Source organism: Euwallacea similis, chromosome 9, assembly GCF_039881205.1.
Source record: "Euwallacea similis isolate ESF13 chromosome 9, ESF131.1, whole genome shotgun sequence".
In the NCBI taxonomy this organism is placed as follows: domain Eukaryota; kingdom Metazoa; phylum Arthropoda; class Insecta; order Coleoptera; family Curculionidae; genus Euwallacea; species Euwallacea similis.
In genome coordinates this window covers 5029157-5049511 of record NC_089617.1, presented here as the reverse complement: position 1 = coordinate 5049511, position 20355 = coordinate 5029157, and the positions used below count along the sequence as shown (strand labels likewise).

Below are 20355 nucleotides of genomic sequence, written 5' to 3'. Positions count from 1 at the left end.
CAATACAAATCCTTCAGTTTAGACAATCAATGACAGTTCACTGTAACAGAGGACAATTAATTAACCTATTTTTAGAAAATGTAAATAAATATGTCGCCAATACACCCCATTTAAACCCCTATTTTGCCCGTACAAAATGAGCAGCAGAAACCCCACGACGCTGATGACAATCCCCAGTGATGAAACCTTCGACTTTCTGTTCAAAATCGTATTGATCGGGGACTGCGGCACTGGTAAAACCTGCGTGGTGCAGCGGTTCAAAAACGGCACCTTCATCGAGAGGCACGGAAACACTATCGGAGTGGATTTCTCCATGAAAACGGTTATAGTGGACGGCAAAAAGGTCAAGGTAACTCCCCTCACGTTCATCTCAAACAAGTCCCACAGTGGAGGATTTGCAGCTCCAAATATGGGACACTGCAGGACAGGAACGATTTAGGACCATCACTCAGAGTTACTATAGATCTGCCAATGGGGTGATCATAGTTTACGACATCACCAAGAGGTCCTCTTTCCTGTCAGTAGCCAGGCAAGTCGGCAACTCCATAAATTTTCAGTATTAAGTGTATACTAATAGGTGGGTGGAAGAAGTGCGTAGATACTCGGGGAATTCCGTGCTTCTCGCTCTTGTGGGAAATAAAGCTGACCTAGAGAGCTGCCGAGAGGTGGAGTTTGAGGAGGCAGAAGCGTTAAGTCAGTACATGCCAGAGGTGCTTTTTGTACTAGAAGCGAGTGCCAAAGACAATTCAAATATTGAGGAAGCCTTTATGTGTCTAGCAACTGAGCTCAAGGTAACATTCATTCACTGTTTGACGTTTGTTGACGATATAGTATATAGAGACGCCAAGATAAAGGGATGCTTGGCCAGGATGATGAAGAGACAGTCAAACTTGGTGAAAGCCGCTCAGTGTCAACATGCAGTAGTTGCACTAAAAATTTTTTTTAGCCCCATTTTAGCCACGTTTCAGGTGCCTTATGTAAGTTTTAAGTTGTGTCAGTGTCAGAATCTCATAGCCAATCGTGTTTTAGTCGATAAGTGTAACTTCCAGTGGTACAAAAGTCAATAATATGTATATTTTTGCTTATATTTATTTAAGTGCTTTAAGCAATAACCATGATATTGTTTTAACAGATTGTTAACTTTATAACCTTCAAATTATCATGCCAATATTTGCTTCCCTAATTTCAACATATCATTTTAACCCAATTGAATCTATCTGGTAGTTAAGGTTACCCGGAGTTTAGTTATTTCACATTTAAATGCCTTGGTTTTTTGTCTCTTGTAGAAGCAGCCCAAATCTCAGGTTGCGGGGTTTAAGGTCGAATTATTAATGCTCTGTTAACTTTATCTGTAACCTTATAACCCATCTCAAGAATTCTACGGTATTCGCTGGGTATTAAATTTAACAATATATTAATAATTTAAGCCTTAATCATAAAATCAAACCTAATTTTATTAATTAAAAAACTGTCAAGATATTATTTATTTATTAAGCGACTGTTTTAGGTAAGTTGTTTGTTAAAAAAATGACGAATAAAGCTCTTTTAATAAAATTGTTCTCTTTTTGAATTAGCTTCACACTGTAGTAGCGATAACTAAAGGCGTGTTGCATCAACGCAATGCATATCTCGGGAAAAATACGACTTTTGATATCGTTGCTTTGTTGTTTACCTAGTTGCCAAATCTCGGAGGTGTTCCTGGTTTTACTTAAAAATCCATTCATTTGTTACATTGTTGTCAAATTTTCAAAAAATTGCCATAATTTTGTTCACTTTCGTCAAGCATTACTTTCGATTACCCTGTTGCTAAATCAATGAATTTTTCCTCGTTTTGTTTAAATTCTGTGCATCTTGTACATAGTATTGTCACGTGTCCAAAAAGAATCTATAATTTCGTCACTCCATCATCAAGAAATAATATAACTAAAATCAAGAAATTTTAATAGGTTTACTTCGAAATAAAATTAAGGGCACCGTTGCCAGATTTATTTTAATGCTATGTTTATTTCAAGAATTACAATCTAAATGTAAAATTTAGGCAAATGCCTCAAAATTAATTTATAATTTTTGAACGCAGTTAACGATAATTTAGCATTGCCCTTATGGGCCGGCAGGCAGTTGCTTTGTACAACTGCGTTCGAAAATAAACTTCTAGTAACATAATTTTTTTTAATTTGGAGCTAATTTTAAGCTTCACCTATAAAATCAGCCGTAGATACATTAATTTATATATAGATAATGAAGGCAACAGCACTGTCTTTACACTTTTTCAATCCTCAACTTAATCTCTCTGCGGGGATGGAGCAGCATCATGCTGGGCTTAAACAGCAACTCCCCCGAATCATCTCCTTCAGCAAGAGTAAACTTGGTATCACTAAGAAATCCTATTAATCCAGCCTTGGTCTGCATAAGAGCAAATCTGGACCCAATACAAATCCTCGGCCCATCTCCGAAAGGCAGATGGGTGAAGTCCGGTCTCTTGGCCATCTCCTCCTTGCTGAACCTCTCCGGATTAAACTCATCCGGGTTCGGGTAATATTCCGGGTCCATATGAACACCCCTTGCAGGGATTTGCAGCGCTGTGCCCTTTTCAAGGATTACGTCAGAGTTAGGGACTTTGTAGGCCTTGGTGCAGATGCGCGGGATTGATGGCAAGACAGGATACTTTCTGAGGGTCTCTAATATGACTTTCTCGGTGAGCTCCAATTCATTGAGCCCCTCATACGTCATTTTGCCGCCATATTTTGTGAGAACTTGACGGATCTCCTCTCTCATTTGGTTCTGAATGTCCTGCTTTCGGGCTAGCTCGTAAAGGGCACACGTCATTGTGACAGACGAAGTGTCAAAGCCTGCTATTAGGAAAGCAAAGCACTGGGCAAGAATCTCGTCATCTGTCAAAGTGGTTTGGTCTTTGGATTTGATCGAGTTTGATGTGTTACGCAATTCCAGTAAGAAATGCATGAAATCCTTTCTACAAAACAAAGCGATACAATTAGTGACGATACTGATGCATTTGTGCGTTTGAATAGCTCGCAAAAAGTGCAGCAAAATGGCCGACATTTTTTATTGCCACCATCTTGTTTTTCTATTCCGACGTTACCAGATTTCTCAATACATTTACCTATATATATCATGTTTCTGCCTGTACTCCATAGTATCATGAACGACTCCCCTGAAGAATTTTTCTGCTTGAGGAAAACTTTTATATCCAGTATACCCCAGCAGCTTCTTGGGGAAATTGTGCTCAATAAACTGTTTTAACACCATTGGTTTATGGACCTTTTTGCACTCCATCCTTAAAAATTGCCCAATCAGAAACTACAATAATTAGTAACGCAAAATGTCAAACTATACAAAAAGAGACATTGAGGATCATTAAGGGAGTCGCACTCAATCCCGAACGCGCATGATCCGATTACGTCAATGGTGAAGCGCCCGCTCATGACCGAGACGTTTAAAGTGCTCTCTCCGTTGCGCAAGCGTGACTGCATCGCCTTTCTCAGTAATTCCGCCTTGTCATAAACAGTATCAAACATGAACTTCATGCGACTGGAGGTAAAGGTGGGGCTCAGCTTCTGACGCAGATTCTTCCAAGCTTCCCCCTCCATTCGAAACAGGTTTACTGTCAACGGGTCTTTTTCGTGGACGTATGCACCTGTCAAAAAAATCATGGCTGTAACAAATAATCCAATGTAGCTCCTGAGAAATGTGACGCTATATTGGCTGATGCTGTACTGCTCTGTTACCAAATTTCCGCAATTTTTCGATAAAGATATCACAACAAAACAAATGTTTTCTTCGAAATTCTGTTTGATTTCATTTCATTTTTACCGGTTATAGTGGTGCAATATATCTAAAAAATTCCCCATAACAATGCCTAATTTTATTAAGGACCACACTAGCTTGCCCTGTTATCAGATCATCGAAAATTCGCTATTTTTCGTAACATTTTTGAGGGTTATAATGATACCACATCTCCTTAACAGAACCCCATAATTTTGGTCATATTGGGTAAGCAACATCCTGATTTACTGAAATTTTGCTCACTTTGATCTAATATTTGAGTAGTGTCACATCTCTTTAAAAATCCCGATAAATTTGTTCCCAAATCTTTATGCCGTTGCCAAATTTTCACGATGGTCCTTTGACGCCATCTCGTCTGTCGAAGGACAGTCGCCATATTGATTGACGATCAGTCAATTATTTTATTTCAACACAGTTGTTTGTTACGTAATGTGATCTTTACCTCTGTCCTGGAAATAATTGAAATCCTTGACCATAATCTGCTTGATCAAGTTCAAATCTACGGGCACGAAGACTGGCTGGAAACCCCAAAAAATACCACCGAAAGCAAGATGACGGTCCTTGAATTTTGAGTAAATGTCCTTAAACGAGTTCCCGATGTCCGTTGTTTTAGTGAACACTCCTCTGGAAATACTTTCCGCATTAAAACGCCCCAAACCCAAACGTCGCAAACTTACTTCAAATCCCCATAGAAAAATTTCGGATTCAACTGGGCCACCCCCTTCCGTTTCCAATAAGAGTAATGCCATTTGGAATAGAACACCAAAAGCAGGAAAAATAAGAGGAGCAGCACAGCCACCAACAAGAAAGACATCTTAAAGACTGACGTATTTTGTTGATGTTAAAGCTTAACAGTGTTGTGTACAATGGTTACTTTTGCTCCAAGGGTCCATAGGTCGTACGATTACATACAGAGTGGTCACCAATTAATCAATCAAAGCGCATTCGAAACTCGACCAGATCTTCGGAACAAGCGAACAGCGTGCTCATCGCGTCACTCGCATTTTGTCCGCGCTTCGTTCCGATGCTCAGCTTGTTTCATCGCTTGGCGCGATTTCAATTATTTCGCTTGTTTTTTGTTTTGCAGACATTTGTTTATCAGCGACTTGTGATTTTGAGTTCAAAAAGAGGGATTGTAATTGTCCAGAAGTGTACTAGGTCCGGAAGGCTCATAGGGACGCCCATGGTTTTGATTTGAGGATTATTGTGGTCATATTGACAGGTAAGGTCTGAGATTTTTTTCGGAGATTCATATGCAGTTTTCAAATCCGTGAGTTTATAGCGGAATATTAAGGCTTTTGAGTGAGGTATAAGCGTTTCTAGTAAGGTATAAAATTTCGAATGTATAAAATATACGATATAAAATTTTTAAACTGTGTTGGCGCCTTAACTGATTTCTTGGCCCGAAAGTGACACCTCTAAACTTGGCCCTGCTCCGGCTCGGTCAGTTGACCGATCAATATGAAACTTTCAGGATTTATAAAGCAAACTTTAGGCTTTCGAGTAAGACATAAGCGCTTTTAGTAAGTTGCGAAATTTGAAAGCCAGAATTTTTGAAAAATTGTTGTCATCTTAACTGATTCCCTGACTCGAAAGTTACGCGCTTGCACCCGGTCTTGCGAAAGGACTTTAAGTCGGCTAATCAACATGAAAGTTTCAAGATTTTTAGAACAAGCTTAAGGCTTTAGAGTGAGGCGTGAGTGCTTTTAGTAAGCTATGAGGTTTGAAAGGAACAATTTATAAAAAATTGCTTTTGTCTCATTTTGACCTCCATCGCCTTACTCATATGATTGTTTAACGGCTACTTCAATAGTTGTTCAATTAAATGAAAATTGCTATTATGCATGTAATGAGGCTCGAAAATTTAAATAATTTTGACACTGCATGATCGGAATCCAATCGCCGATCATCAGGAATGAATATTAATGTGACAACAAGAGAGAAATTCGACCTCCTGAGGTGAATTTAAATCGCACGAAAACGGAGCATTTTTTCACTTCAGGCCTTAATCGGAGCAGTAACTGTTCTGACCCCCCATATGGAGATAGATATTTTTTTATTAAACCCTTTTAAGGCGGCTTCAACGCCCTCGCATTTTTTATAGTCGCGCATATCTCGCTCTAGATTTCTTTAGGGCACTTTAAGGCCTATGATAATTTGCAAGGTTAATTCATATATCAGAACATCTCATTTCGAGATGGTTTGCATAATTTATGGCGTAATCTAGGTAAACGAGGCAGCGCCTTCCGGTTACGTCGGGACTCTGTCCACGACCAATAAATCAACCTGCCAGTGTCGTATTTGGTATCTCTACGCAGCCAGTTTTTTCAGCCTAAAGTTCGCTTTCTTGGCGAACAAGTCTCTTTGTGGGTTACTGGACAAGGAACTAGTTCAACAGGCTGCAAAATACTGTAAAATGGCGAATGTGTAACAAGTGAAATTTTTGGCGCACTGACACAGTGACCACTGCACGAAAATTCGGACCCGAGCCGGTGCATCCAAACCTGTTTGCCTTCCACTCGCTTATTTGTTAATAATTTGTATTACGGAATTCGGAACGAGGCATTTATCGAACCAGTGAACCTGAACGCAATGAGACTGGTTATGGAAATCGGCATGTGTCGCCTCTTTTAATTCATAGTGCTCCATTTTTTGTCCACTAAACACCATCCTGGTCAGATTATTATGCGGTGATGATGAAGCGCACGTGAAGGAATGCCCATTGGCAGTTACTTACAAACTGGTTCAATATAAAAAGAGCTTTTTGAATTTGTAAAAATTCAAGTTCTTTTTATATTGAACCAGCGCTTTCTCAATAACGTGGACTACCGATGATGACGTCACACATCTCCGGTTTTTTTTTTGGCGGGCCCTTAGACTAAATTTTGACGCATTTGTCAAATAAATTGTAATCACGTTAAATGATTAAATGTCTCAATCAAATATTATAAAACAAAACATAGAGCAAAAAGGAACCTAAAAATGGCCGCCCAAAAGCCATCAGCGTCACCCCGATGCTTAAAGCGAAAGAAGTGCGATAAGAACAGATCCAAAAGTTGGACATTTTAGGGATGATAATAATAATTTCTAATTTGGCAATTAAATTTTTCTTGTTGCAGGATGTTAAAGAATGCCCTCCTGCTGCGCAGTATAAAACCAATAATTCTACTCTTTTTTTTGGTGGGAATTAAGGCCGAAAAGCAGCAGCAAAAGTCACGCCAAAAGCGCATATTATGGTACGCCGGATTTTCATTTTGTATCCCTTATTTATCAACATTAATAAAATGCAGGGTCACAGAAGACGGGCGCTTGGCCTTGCCCCCAGGAACCACTATGATAATCGCCCCCTCTCTGTCAATGCCTTTCGTTAGACACCCTCCTAAAGGGTTTTTCTCCAATCTCACCGTTAGCCTCCCATTCACCAGTAAGCATTTTTTTCAAATTATTAGCTGCCCCTACATTACACTAATCATTGCAGTCGACTTTGACAAACTGGGCCTAACAGATAACGAAAACCCTTTTGGGGATGTGCCCCCTCTACTGGCCAGATCAATGGGCAGAACTGCAGGTGGAATTTTCGCCGACTACATCGGAGACATGCTGGATAGGCGGAGAGCCAAAAGGTCAGTTGTTTTAAATGCTCTGAAACACTGTTTTAACTGGCCGTAACAGGTCTCCTCCTGAAACGTCTGGTCACCTCCAAGGGGGCGAAAGAGCACTACTCTATGTGGCCATAGAGGAACTTTTGGAAAACTTCGGAATGGACGGAAGGGCGTGCTTGCTTAGGGCTATCTGCGAAGTCCATGCCCACCCACTGGGTGGTTTCGGGCTGTTGGGGGAAATGCTTAAACTTTTCCTGAGGTAAGTGTATGACTATGGGGGACGTCTAAGAGTTTTTTTGAAATAAACCATTTTAGTGCCAGCAAATCTCCATATGCGCATTTGATGCAGGATCATGTTAACGCTGAAAGAGCTGGAAGGGGACTTGAAGGGGGTGCAGGCGAGTGTTGGCCTTACATGAAGGACTGTCCTAAATCACTGTTTATGAATAGACGCAATCGATACAGGTAGAGTTTAATCATCATTACTGTTCGCTGACATCACAAGAAGTGTTCTGTTGATTAACCGTTGTTTTTTATTTTGCAGCCATGATGATGACGCAGGGGAGAAATCAAATGAGGTGGCCCCAGTGGAAGAGGTCACGTACAATCCCTCAAGAGCGCCGATGTAGTCTTAAGTTATACGTACCAAAAAAAAACAAAATGTGATTTTACAGCTAAGTCAGCGCGAGTGCGGGTTAAGGTAAATTTAACTTATATAAAAAAACTTTGAGGTTCAAAGTTAGGCATAAAATTTGCCGCTCAGTTAGGTTATTAATTGGGTGGTAACTGTGCAGAGCGAAAGGGGGATTTATTTGTGTTTTTAAGGGTTCGTAGAACATGAGTAAATCAGTATAAAAAGGTCGATACTAAAGCTGTTATAATTATTCAATATGACCGTAAGAGTCGCGTCAGGCGGCCATTTTGAATTGAGCAGCTTTCGATATGTTTGTTCAAAATGGCAGTTGGGGTTCACCTGAGAGTCTGGGTGGCTGTAGACAAAGTAAACAAAGTAGTGTAAATATTACAAACTTATATTACAATACAATCATGCATTTATTGGTTAGATAAGTGACTGAAATGCTACAATTATGTGAATATATCCGCCATTATATGCATCAAAAAATCTTCAAGCTCCTCATTTTATTGTCCGAGGTGATAATCTCTAATTTAGGCGTCACCAGCAGCCCGGACACCCATCCAAATCCACTCTTACTGCCGAATATTTTCACCACAGTCCCATCAGGGGTGAATACTTGAATCTGCTTGAAATCAAAGGTTAAACCTCTGAAAAACTCTCCCTAAAACCTACCCTTGCATTCCCCGCATCTCCCACTAGAATAAATCCCTTGGAGTCGACTGCTACTACCTCAGCCGACCGGAACTGTCCCGGGTTTTTCCCAAAAGATCCTATTTCCTGCAGTAGCTCCCCCTTGAGGTTATACCTTTTAACTCTATTATTGCCAGAGTCGGCTACGATAATATCAGGTCCGAATACTGTGACACTGGTGGGGAAGTTGAGCTGCGTGATTCCGTGCTGCGCGCCAATGACTCCTAGTTTCTCGCCAGTGATGGGGTCAACTAAGAGGATTCTATCGTTACCAGTGTCGCATACTACAAGCTCCTCATTGGGGCCTATCGCAATGCCGTCGGGACTGCGCATTTTTAATCCTGTGAAGCTACGCAGATGTTCCCCCTCGCTGGAGAAGACGTGCACCCAGTGCTTCCATTTGTCAGAGACAAAGACCTCTTTCTTATTGGCCCAAAATGCGAGGCCTGCAGGACAAATCATATCTGCATGCATGAGACGATCAACAAGTTTAAACCTGCTTCTGTCGAGGATCAGTACGTAGTTGCTGTCCGTAGCTGCAATGTACAGTCTGCTTTCGTCCCAGGGAGAGATTCCTAGGCCCGCAGGCCTAGGACACTTGTTCCAAACGAGCTTTGGCATGAAAGATCTGGCCTTGTAGTGTTTGGTCATTGAATCGATGCTTTCAAAGGGGTTCGTTACCAAAGAGAAACTTTGCTGCTGCGGTTCCTCCTCATCGTTGTAAATTCCCTCAGATATTTGTTCCAATTTAAAAGCGTCCGGATCAAAAGTAATTCGGGCCTCCCCAAAATATCCCACCTGATCCAAAATCTTTGAAGTCTCTTTATGGAAGTTCAAGTAAGTTGTGACTTGGTTGGTTCCCTCCTTGCTGCGCATCTCAATGTCCCCCTTGAGCTGCCCAATACTATTTAGGAGGATGTCTGAAGTTACCCCAGCCTCTTTCTTTATGCTGCCGATCTCTTCTAGCACCTGCCTCTCGTCCCTCTTTATCGTCTCTATTTTAAGTTTAGTGGCTTTGTCTACTTTCTCCTCTAAAGTCTCACATCTGGTCAAAAAATTGTCGTACTTGTGCGTAAGGCGCTGTTCTGATTCGCTGAGCTGTCGCATAAGTATCGACAAGTTGTTATTCAATTCTGCCAGGTGCACGTTCCAGCATACGCTGCAGAATATCTGAGAAACTCACTTATTAAAGCTCCAATACTTATAACATCAAATACCTGCATGCAATGCTGGCACACTTGCTCCTGTTGGACGGACACCATCTGACAATTGACGCACCGGTAGTTCTCCATCACCTTTGGGGACGAGGGCGACTTCTCCACCACTTTCAACAAAGACTCGAGGTACAAGTTCTTCGGGAGTTTCTCTAGTGAGGCGATGCCCTCCGCCAAGGGTATCTGCTTCTGGCATATCGGACAAGACATGCTTTTCACCTCGTTGTCGAAAGTTAGATGTCTCTGATTTCTGCCGATTCAAATAAAATTTGGTGGGTTCAACTAGGGTTTACAAACCTAAAAGAATCATTGTGTGCCGCTAATCGCAGATTCTTAGACGTGACGTGGGATTTGAGGCAGATGAGGCAAAACGTATGCTGGCAGGGCAACATGCGAGGATGGGAGAGCCTTTCTAGGCAAATACCGCATTCAAGTAGTTCCTCTAAGGCTGGAAAGGAGTCGCTGGAATTTAGAATATGATTAAGAACACTTAGTAATGAAATTTTTGAGTGCATTAAATACGTCTAGTCATCGAATTCTTTGTGTACACTCTTTACTTTATATACACTCTGTGCTCCTGTAAAAGAGCTGTTTTTAAGCTTTCCTTAGCGCCATCTTGTACTAACTTACTTATTCAGGAGACGCGCCAATATTTAAATTTGAAATGAATAGTATTTCATAGACAAAAACTTCAGGAACTTTCTAATACTAATGTTGTTCTATCAAAACCTTTGTTTGACTCCATTGGAGGCGTCAAAAGTACTACCAATGCTCCCATTTCCATCGCTCACTTTCAACTTCAGAGAGGCACTTTTCTTGAAGCGTCTCACTTGCACTCTATTATCCTTACTTCTTTCGAAAGTGGAAACAGTTTTACTAACAACATCACTCATCGTTATTTTCAATTCACTTTACGGTTAACGAATCAGTCCCGAAAAAACGGAATAACTGCGCTCTGCCTTAAATAATATCGACGCTGTTGACATCGTCTACGTGGTACCTAACCAAATCAGTAAGTTTCAAGTCCTGATAAATCGTCGATATTGTCTTTTTTAAGTATGTTATTGTGGCTGGATTATCAGGGATTAAAGTTGTCATTATTGTGTTTATTGATATGAAATCAATATCCGATATTATTGATATTTCTACATCTAAAGCTGCAATATGAAAACACCGCTTGTGTGAAAGGATGAAAATATGTTTAATGATTATCAAAGAAATTAGAGGCAAATAAATACACGAACCGCATTTTTTTTCATTTTCACTTGGCCAATTTCAAATATTCGTCATTTTAAGTGGATTTAAATTGAAGTTGTAAATTAATTGTGACGCATACCAAAAAGGAGCTATACCCCGCAAAAGGGGACTTGAAGGATGAAGAATAGAAAATTCCAGAAAATCTTATCGTTAAAAGCCCGTTTAAGTTTTTAATTCAGGCTTAAATTTTAATCTTCGTTTCGTATGGTCCATACTAGGCAACCAGTTGTACGTTAGGGCTCAAATCTTGTGAGTAATCTAACTTGATTTATTTATAAGAAAACCCTCAAAATTTTACTTTTTTATCATTAAACGCGAACCTCGATAATTGATTTCCTACATTCAGGTCTGTCAGTGTTACTGCAGGGGATTTGAGAAAAAAAATCAAATCAAACACCAACGTTCTTGTATTTAGATATTTAATTGTCATAAAGGCGACATACGAAACCACCATTTTCAGGACTATACCGAAATAAATATATAAAAGTATTAAGCTAAATTGGGTCTGTGCACCAGGCACAATCACGAAAGTTATCAAGTGAAAACTCTCTCTTAGATGAAAAACCCCGAGATTAACGCACAGAAGATTGGCGTCTAGTCTTCATCGTCGGTGTTGCCTCCGTCTTCACCATTTTTGAGGCCTGGCTCATCTTCATCCTCACTAGACGCCTGAATAAGCAACAAATAATATGAGGACAATCTTAATTACCCTTAAACAATAGCGAACCTGGGCCTCTTCCTCGTCCTCATCATCGTCATCTCCCGCGACTTCTGTATTCTCCATTTCGGCTCTTTCCATCTGCTTAGCAAGGTCAGCCTCATCAGTAGCAGTTACTACTTTAGGCTAAAAACACAAAATATAAACATTTTTTTAAGACGTTTGAATCTCAACCCTTACCGCCATTTGAATAGTGAACACCCCACCCAAGTCCCCTATTGACTTCTTTATAACCTCAATGGCTTCGTTTAGTATCCTCAAACCATCTTGTTTTTCCGGAGTTGAGGTGGTCATTACTACAACAATGTTACAGGAAACAAATCACAGACAAATGGATAAAACTAACCATAGAGTGGAGGGGCTATTAAATTGATTCTAATAGGCAACTCTTCGGTGGACAAAGCAAGCCCTGTCTTAAGAGCAGTTTTAACTGCATCAATACCCTCATATCCATAGCAGGCACACTCAATATCAGCCCTGATTTTTACAGCTTGAGAGGTAAGTTTACGTTTGATGTTGCTGAGGAGTACTTCTTTAGTTTTGTCATCTAATTCACATTCAGCTAATATGCTCGGGTCTCTGACAGATTTAAAGATAGTAAAGAGGTATTTAAAAGCTCAAAGTGGATAACTTACGCCACAGCCTGCTTAAAGAAATCATAGGCTGAAGCCTTGTTTTTCTTGTATTTCTCCTCAAAATGCCATGCAGTCTTCTGGTAAAGTTCCTCTAGCTGGTCGTCAGACTCATATTTGAGCAATTCAGCTACATGTCTAAGAATTGAATTCACTGCCTTGGCTTTGGCAAACCTTTCAGTGCATTTTTCGACGTCTTCAGCGCTCACTCTTCTTTTTGATAAGTCTGATGAACTACATTAAGAAATCATCCTGAAAAAAAGAATAGAAAAACTTACCGATATAGCCCTTTTCTTTGTCCACTCTAATAACCACTACAGGCTCAGTCTTGCCCACTCTAATGAGCTTGTTAATAGACCTGATACGTCTTCTTGAGAGTTCGGAAAGCAAAATCATGCCTTCAATATTATTATATTCAAGCAAGTGCACATAGGCCCCCATTTCGGCGATAGCGCGCACATTGACCATGACTACATCTTCAACTTCGGGGTACTTTTCTTTGTAAAATCGACACGAAAGGGGCATTTTTAGCTGAAAATATGTTTGGTTTGAGGTTAGGGTAGAAACATAAATTTCACTTTGTGAGCCTCTAGGGAGTTCTTGGAAATTTACCTGTATCTATTCAAACAGAGGAAGCAATTTTCAAATTTTAGGCCTTTTTAATCTTGAAAATAACTGAAACTTGGGTATTTTTGGAAAAGATAATTACAATCCGGTTTAGAAAATACGGATGATAGCTAATAATGATAAATTATCGATTGAATTTTAGAAGAGAATTTCTGATGAGACAATGTACACAATGAAGATTAAAACAAAATTCACTTGAAATTTGGGTATTGTACATTATGGCAAATACCCAATTAAGTCAAAATCAAGACATTATGTGATTCTTGGTTAGAATATACTAGAAACCGTATTATTGCTTCTAAACAAAAATAAATAACAAATAAACTTGTTTACATATAGTCAGCCACATCTCTATAAATGCATTACATATCATAACCTTATTTTTCGACACGTTCTTTTTATGTCAACGCTGTAGTTGAAAACATCCAGATTTCTTTGCTTTAGTACTGGTACTAAAACTAAATTCGGCCAGAAAAAAAGCCCACTATGGTAAACAGCCATTGACATTCATAATTACCCCCTAACAATCTCTTATTTCAGGATTCCGCCATTCCGAAATTCCAGGCCAGCAAAGATGTGAACCCTGAGAAACCAGGGCAAGATTTGGCTCCCATTCATCGTATTCGTATCACCCTCACGTCACGTAACGTGAAGTCTCTGGAGAAGGTGTGCTCAGATCTCATTGATGCTGCCAAAAAGCAGAAGTTACGAGTTAAGGGGCCTGTAAGGTTGCCAAATAAGATCTTGAGGATTACTACAAGGAAGACACCATGCGGAGAGGGATCCAAGACTTGGGACAGGTATTTTAGAGCTAAATTTACGAATTTATTTTTGTGATTATTCTTTTGTAGGTTTCAAATGAGGATCCACAAGAGGGTGATCGATCTGCACTCTCCTTCAGAGATTGTGAAGCAAATTACATCAATTAATATTGAGCCTGGTGTCGAAGTTGAGGTTACCATTGCAGATGCTTAAAGTTTTATTTTCTATGTTTTCAATTAATGAAAAATGAATAAAAATTGAAAAATCAATTATTAGTTTCATTATTAATTTGAGATTAAAAATGGCGAATATATTAAATTTCTTCGTTTACTTAAGCGTTTTTCAATATGTTAGACAAAGATAGATAATACAAGTCTCCCACTTTTGGTCTACAATTTGAACATGTAATTCTTTCAAAAAACTCTTAATTATGCTTTATAAGCAAGCAACTTTGTTTAATATGTACTGAGATGTCATTTAAATGCATTTCTTTCATCCTCAAAATAGTAATAATCTCCAAAATTAAATCTTATCAATTACTCTGACACCATCATTGTTGTTTTCTGATTTTGACATCTGACAGTTGTGGCATTGACGCATTTGCCTCCGCGGTTTATCATCGGCATTTTTTCAAAAACTCATCAATTTAGCATTATTGTGGACCCTTATTCGATATTTTTAACCCCCCCAGCAAAGACCCGAATGGTGAAATCACTGTCGGCCCCTTTAAAGACTCGGAAACAACATTTGCACGAAACGTAGAACCTCGAGGCTTGCGCTGTAGCCCAGTAGAGTCGCGGTCGTTCCACAAGGGCTCCCATGTCGACCGCTCAACTGGCCGACTGCGATTGCGTTTAATTTCCCATTATCCCATTGGACGGCCATTATTGCTGGACGCCGTATATGACATTTGCGATGTCCACCGAAGGGGACTCTGTAAAAAGCGGCTTGTCAGAGGTAAGTGGAGCCCTGGGGGCACTTTTTTTTTGTCGTAGTTTGTGGGCTTGATGGGGCTTCGCACCCTGCTTTTATTTTACTCAGATCGGGGCCTTGTACCCAAAGAAATGTTGTGTTTGCGGAGGTGCCAACCAATATGGCGTGTTGTTGTCGGAAAAAGCGGGAAAACGTTTTTCCCAATAAAGTCGCAACATTTCCCTTAAAACCTTAACACTTTATTAATCTGCGACCTTTAACTGACCTCACACAAGCCCCCAAAGCTATTGATTATATTATGCAGCCCATGTATAAGGACACATGTTTTATGATAGTAAACATTGGCCTACAACAATAAATCCTAAGTATTTTCAAATAAATTTTCATTTCAGATAAATGACAAGACCGTCACTGATAACCATAGTACAGATGACTCATCCCAAGATTCAGTTGAGAGTAAAGAGACCTCAGTCTCGAAACCAATAGAGAACAATGTTGCCTCTCCCATTGATGACAAACCGAAGGAGGAAAGTACTGAAGGCGAGTCAGATCATGAGACTGCTAGCAAACCTAATGATGATGCTGATACCTCGGCTGAACCTAAGATGGAAAAATCTGAAAAAGAAGTGAGTGAAAAAGTGGAGAAAACTGAGGAAAAGTCAGAGAATGGCAAGGAGGAACCTGAACCAAAGAAAGAGGATGAAGCAAAGTTAAATGACAAGGAGTCAAAGAAAGAGAAGCTGTCAAGTGAGAAAGAGGATGAAGAAGAAGAAGAAGAAGAAGAGGAGGCGTTGAAAGGAGAAGAAGAAGAGAAATCTGACAAAAAAGGAGTACCTCTACTGGATCAACCCCTTGAAACCACAGGCAAACGGGAGCGCAAAAATGTTCAGAGATTTGAAGAAGATATAAAGAAACCTGAATCCACAGTAGTGGAGTTTGAGGAGGGTAAAGGCACAGCACTAGGAGAAATCCCTCGAGTCGAAGCTTCAATAACCCGCTTCAAAAATGATGATCTCAAATATCTGCACAAGCTGCTTTTTAATGCTGTCACAAATAAGGTCCACTTTAAAAAGAACATTCGCAAATTTAACGGTTTTCCCTTCAACAAAGACTCTGATGATTACACCAAAAAGGTGGATTCTTTGAAGAAGAATGAGGTGGGTGTAGTGTTGTTATTTTAAAGGCAAAGATGTAAATTGTGAATTTTAGGTGAAAGTTCTGAAAACCATTTGTGAGATTTTGGATTTGTCCAAAACAGGCACTAAAGAAGAGTTGGTTGAGAAGATAATGGAATTTCTGGTGGAGCCTAAAGATTCTGGAAAGCCTGTGGGGGGCACTGGGCGTCCAAAGAGGGCCTCAGCAGTGAGAGCCAATAACAGAGGTAGGTTATTTGTGTGGTTTGTGTCATTTTTGTTGACCAATAGTATGAAGAGGTTTAATACGGGAAAAAAGCTAATGAAGGCTAAATTTAGGTAGTTTATGTGAATATAAAATGATCTTTGGCAGTGGAAGTAGGTTAATTTAGGTTAGTTTTTGAGGGTAAGAAATTGCAATTCTTTTACCTAAAAAATACTTCAAAATCAATTATGTTTTTGCATTCAAAAGGAAGTAGAATATGATGTAGTTTTTATGATCTGAACAGGAACTAAGTAAACAGGTGATGATTTAAATACGATTATTCGATTATTATTCGATTAAATTCGAAATTGATGATTTAAATTAGATTTTTAGTTGGAGAAAATTCACCATAAAAGAGATTTCAAATGTTAATTCAGATTCATTTTTGAGGGTACATGATTATTTTTCATCCTCAAAAGTAGATAAGAAACTATTCATCTTACTAATATTTCAGAAACTCTTTAAAAAATATTTAAAAAGGTTAAAAATAATGTCGATTGTTCGACATAGTAAGTAACGTTGGTCCTACTTTGTTAAACCAGACTTAAAATGGTTGATAATACACATAATAAATAGCAATAATGTGAGTTGTTAAGTTAAATGTGGGTTAAACATAAACATGTTATGTTGGCTCAGTTGCGAGCAGAAAATCGAAATATAGAGCGTGACATGTGTTAGATTTTTGGTTTTCATAAGGAACAAACTTTTTTCATCTTCATACTATTGGTTGACAACTTCCAACTGAGTAACTTTGACAGTTGCGACAGCAACGCTACTCCGCAGACACACAGTACACCGAAAAACCTGTCTTTTAGGCCTAATACAATGTTTGTCTGTAGGGTATTCGTCGCACGACGATTATTCCAGTGATGAACGGCACACATCTCGGGCTAAACGAGACAAAGGTACCCCCTTTCATAGCTCTCATTAATCATTGCTCGTTGCGCATTATCCATTTTTGCTTGATTTAACTGCATTCGGATTGGTCAATGAGAATGTTCCCCTCTATAATTAACCCAGGTGCGACAAGATGGCGTTGCAAAATGTCGCAGTAAGACAAAAACAAGTGGAAAAAAACGTTCAATTTGTCGCACTTGGTACGCACTCTTTGAATTGCCTAGTTCGTCATTTGGGATAACCCTGGATGGAGAAGCTGTCAATTTATGACAAAGAGTTCCATTAGGAATGCCAAGTGTTTTTACGTGTTGAGCGCCGTATTGCATTGTAGTGGTCTCTGGTCAAGGGTATTTGAAGTATTATAGGATTGCGCACTACTACGAGACTGCAAATGCGCCATATACAGTCCTATAAGGTTTCTATTGTCCTTGGTTTTGGTAATGTAATTGTGGTAACCCTGGTTGTCTTAGTCTAGTCGTAGAGCATAAAGTGACACTATATGCCAGAAACATGAGTAATAATGAAAAATTCTGTCATTTTTCTACTTTTTATGTTTTCAACGTGTTTTCGGTTATTTTACCGAGAATCAAACCCTCACCAGCTGAAAAGAATTATACAAATTGATGCTTTTGTCTGGTTAGGGCTCTATATCTTTTCAAGAGAATTTGGAAATATAGTGTCAGTTTCCAGGGTTGCCAGCTTTTTTAATTTTTTAACTTTTCTTTAACAAATGCATCGGTTGTGGTCTTTGGAAGTGTAATCGCGGCATCCCAGCAGTTGTTGTCAACCGTATAATAATCGTCGATTTCGCTTCATTTGTAATATAATTCAGGTTTCCTATTAGCAAAGTCACATCGAAGTCTTATTGTGACGTCTCGTACTTCCATTGATTGTTGAATGGTGCTGACGTCAGAATGATTCTTAAGACACTTGCCTTCAGTGATAATGAAGAATCAACGTAATTTTTGATATTTCAAGAGGTTGACACGGCTGCAATCCTAGCTGTAAATGCTAAAGTCTACACCTGCCATAGCGGCGGGGTTGCCAGTGTTTCTTCTTGTCGCAAACTGCACCCTCGGGGATTGATCGCGCGTGATTAGCCGTAGATTAGTGCAAAACACTTTTGACAAACCACGTATAGGTAAACGGGCTAATCTTAAAGACGAGAGCTCCAGCGACGAGGACTTCAAGCCGGGTGACGTGTCTGAGGGCAGCGACGACAAGCCCCGCAAGCGCAAACGAGGCCGTCCCCGGAAGGGCGGCTCCTCCGACGAGGACGAGGCCAGTCTCACTGAAGGATCCTCCGACGAGAGCGACGTAAGTGCTCTCTCTTGCTCGATTTATCTCCTCCACCGTCTTTGTTTAGGACGCACCGAAGACGAAGCGCAGGAAATCCATCACCAAATCAAATAGCAAGTCCAAATCGAAGCGCCGGGGACGGCCGACCAAGGCGGCCGCTGCCAGTGCGCCGCGTGCTAAAGGGCGAAGGTCGGTTGAAATCAACCGCAGAAAATTGTGTCACTATTGAAGTTTTCAGGGGACGTAAAGCCAAGGACGTGTCCTCAGAGGAGGAGGAGGAGGAAGAGGAAGAGAGGATGGACGAGGGAAGTTCGTCGGAAGACGAGCCCTTGGCCAAGAAAAAGGCGAAGGTTAACGAGCCGCCCTCAGATGACGACATCAAGGCCTTTATCAAAGACGTTCTCGACGGGGCCAATCTGGAAGAAATCACCATGAAAACTGTGTGTCAGAGGGTGTACGACAATTATCCGGACTTTGATCTTACCGCTAGGAAAAGCTTTATTAAATCCACAGTCAAATCGGTAAGTATTGTGTTGAGTCTTGCTGTAACACCATGAGGCTTGGCACTAGTGATTGCAGACAAGATAAAGCCTGAAAGTGACTCGCAACAATTTTATTGGTGGAAAAATGTCTTATTTTCTATGTGATTGTCAATTTTTTTTACTCTTGCGATTTTTCCACCCTTGTCACATGATTTTACCTTTTGTTTTAATCAATTGTCATTTTTCCAGCTTATATCAACGTGAACTGCACTACCTAGACGCTGAAAGCAACTTAATTTGTCTGATTATGATCAACACGGCCACCGTTTCGCTCTTTAAGTACAAAATCCAGTTTCGTCGTCTCAATAAGGGTTTCGGTTCGGTTTTAACGCCCTCCCTTACAATACTTACACGCGTTTCTATTATTTTTACTGCATTATGATGTTTTTTTTTTTTTTGTAAAAATTAGGTTACATTGTGTCGAGTGGTGCTCGGAGAGTGCGCGCGTGCGCGTGCAGGTCTTCACGGCCATTCCCGCGAAGAGAAACCCCCATTGCTGTAAAGTGTTTTAATTGTCTACTATTCCTATGGTTGTTCAATTGAGTGGATTTTTTTTTAAACTTCAGTGAGTAGCCGTTTTTTGTTGATTTCAAAAACTACCAAAAGCGTTTTTTAAAATGGTAAAATTGAATGAATATTGAGTAGTCGTTAGTATTATATTAGCAGATACATATTTCTTATATTTGTTTAAACAAAGAGAATTTAAAAAAAATATAACAAAACTGAGGAATGACCGCTTTGTTTGACTTTGCCTGTACAATTTTCGACTTAGTCTACGCTGCCGATAGTAATTATTCGAAGTGCTGTGGCCAGCACTAACGGAGCGGTTCCTGACAGCTATCCGCATTTGCGTACTTGCGACACGGTTTTTAAAATTCCGGGTCATTTTTATTAATTATTTCCTTTTTAAGAGACCTTTAAGAGATACTTATGCCATCCAAGATTAAGTTGCATGTATTTTTAACAATATGGTCTATTTCTGCATATTATATTTGGTTTCTTCTTCACATTCTCTTATTTATTTTTTGCGCCCTCATTGCAGAAATTATCACCAAAAATAACTGCAAAACATCCAGTCGTGCTCAATTAAAATGACCTTAATTACGGGCAAATTAATCACATTGATAAACCTAAAGAATCCAAGACTGACGCCATCATTCATTTTAACCATGAGTGACGTAATTTCTTTAAATAACCCGCCATTACTCCGACCATCTTGGATTGCTACGCAGCGCGTCCGCTCCTAACCGAAAAATAGTGCCTTACTTGTATTCAAAAAGCTCCTCGATCCGAGGTTCAGCTCTCCAACTCTCAATTAAATCTTCAAACTTAGGTTATTCTAA

The 20355-nt window shown here is 39.8% G+C and overlaps 7 protein-coding genes across 12 annotated transcripts; 4 read left to right on the top strand and 3 right to left on the bottom strand.

Annotated features, from left to right (window-relative positions):
* Positions 1-52: 52 nt before the first annotated feature.
* Positions 53-1557, top strand: Rab19 (RAS oncogene family member Rab19). Its single transcript, XM_066392953.1, has 4 exons — positions 53-349; positions 402-529; positions 578-791; positions 839-1557. Exons 1-4 carry the CDS (start codon positions 137-139, stop codon positions 944-946), a joined length of 663 nt encoding a protein of 220 aa, XP_066249050.1. The 5' UTR covers positions 53-136; the 3' UTR covers positions 947-1557.
* A 424-nt stretch (positions 1558-1981) lies between these two features.
* On the bottom strand, positions 1982-4664 carry LOC136410672 (probable cytochrome P450 6a23). The gene is made up of 5 exons (XM_066392937.1): positions 4482-4664; positions 4247-4428; positions 3355-3655; positions 3122-3295; positions 1982-2971 (listed from the first exon to the last, which is right to left on the bottom strand). Exons 1-5 carry the CDS (start codon positions 4616-4618, stop codon positions 2260-2262), a joined length of 1506 nt encoding a protein of 501 aa, XP_066249034.1. The 5' UTR covers positions 4619-4664; the 3' UTR covers positions 1982-2259.
* An 80-nt stretch (positions 4665-4744) lies between these two features.
* Positions 4745-8501, top strand: LOC136410682 (uncharacterized). The gene is made up of 7 exons (XM_066392952.1): positions 4745-5026; positions 6924-7040; positions 7095-7228; positions 7283-7427; positions 7477-7665; positions 7722-7871; positions 7951-8501. The coding sequence occupies exons 2-7, from the start codon at positions 6925-6927 to the stop codon at positions 8033-8035; spliced, it is 819 nt and encodes a 272-aa protein (XP_066249049.1). The 5' UTR covers positions 4745-5026; position 6924; the 3' UTR covers positions 8036-8501.
* LOC136410666 (tripartite motif-containing protein 2-like) lies at positions 8451-10886 on the bottom strand. The gene is made up of 5 exons (XM_066392928.1): positions 10677-10886; positions 10245-10409; positions 9951-10197; positions 8716-9903; positions 8451-8665 (listed from the first exon to the last, which is right to left on the bottom strand). Exons 1-5 carry the CDS (start codon positions 10838-10840, stop codon positions 8522-8524), a joined length of 1908 nt encoding a protein of 635 aa, XP_066249025.1. The 5' UTR covers positions 10841-10886; the 3' UTR covers positions 8451-8521.
* A 720-nt stretch (positions 10887-11606) lies between these two features.
* eIF2alpha (eukaryotic translation initiation factor 2 subunit alpha) lies at positions 11607-13297 on the bottom strand. The gene is made up of 7 exons (XM_066393198.1): positions 13167-13297; positions 12833-13085; positions 12558-12780; positions 12269-12501; positions 12103-12218; positions 11932-12048; positions 11607-11873 (listed from the first exon to the last, which is right to left on the bottom strand). The coding sequence occupies exons 2-7, from the start codon at positions 13077-13079 to the stop codon at positions 11799-11801; spliced, it is 1011 nt and encodes a 336-aa protein (XP_066249295.1). The 5' UTR covers positions 13080-13085; positions 13167-13297; the 3' UTR covers positions 11607-11798.
* A 226-nt stretch (positions 13298-13523) lies between these two features.
* On the top strand, positions 13524-14212 carry LOC136410844 (small ribosomal subunit protein uS10-like). Its single transcript, XM_066393199.1, has 3 exons — positions 13524-13670; positions 13722-13981; positions 14033-14212. Exons 1-3 carry the CDS (start codon positions 13668-13670, stop codon positions 14154-14156), a joined length of 387 nt encoding a protein of 128 aa, XP_066249296.1. The 5' UTR covers positions 13524-13667; the 3' UTR covers positions 14157-14212.
* Positions 14213-14527: 315 nt separating this feature from the next.
* Positions 14528-19745, top strand: LOC136411184 (protein DEK-like). Of its 6 annotated transcripts, none has more exons than XM_066393662.1 (8): positions 14528-14900; positions 15269-16033; positions 16086-16257; positions 17090-17179; positions 18334-18488; positions 18538-18659; positions 18709-18991; positions 19202-19745. In XM_066393662.1, the coding sequence occupies exons 1-8, from the start codon at positions 14847-14849 to the stop codon at positions 19214-19216; spliced, it is 1656 nt and encodes a 551-aa protein (XP_066249759.1). In that variant the 5' UTR covers positions 14528-14846; the 3' UTR covers positions 19217-19745. The 6 variants fall into 6 exon arrangements, with proteins under 6 accessions (XP_066249759.1, XP_066249758.1, XP_066249763.1 ...); XM_066393661.1 differs by having other exon boundaries at positions 14529-14900; positions 18313-18488; XM_066393664.1 differs by having other exon boundaries at positions 14530-14900; positions 17114-17179.
* The last annotated feature ends 610 nt before the right edge of the window (positions 19746-20355 follow it).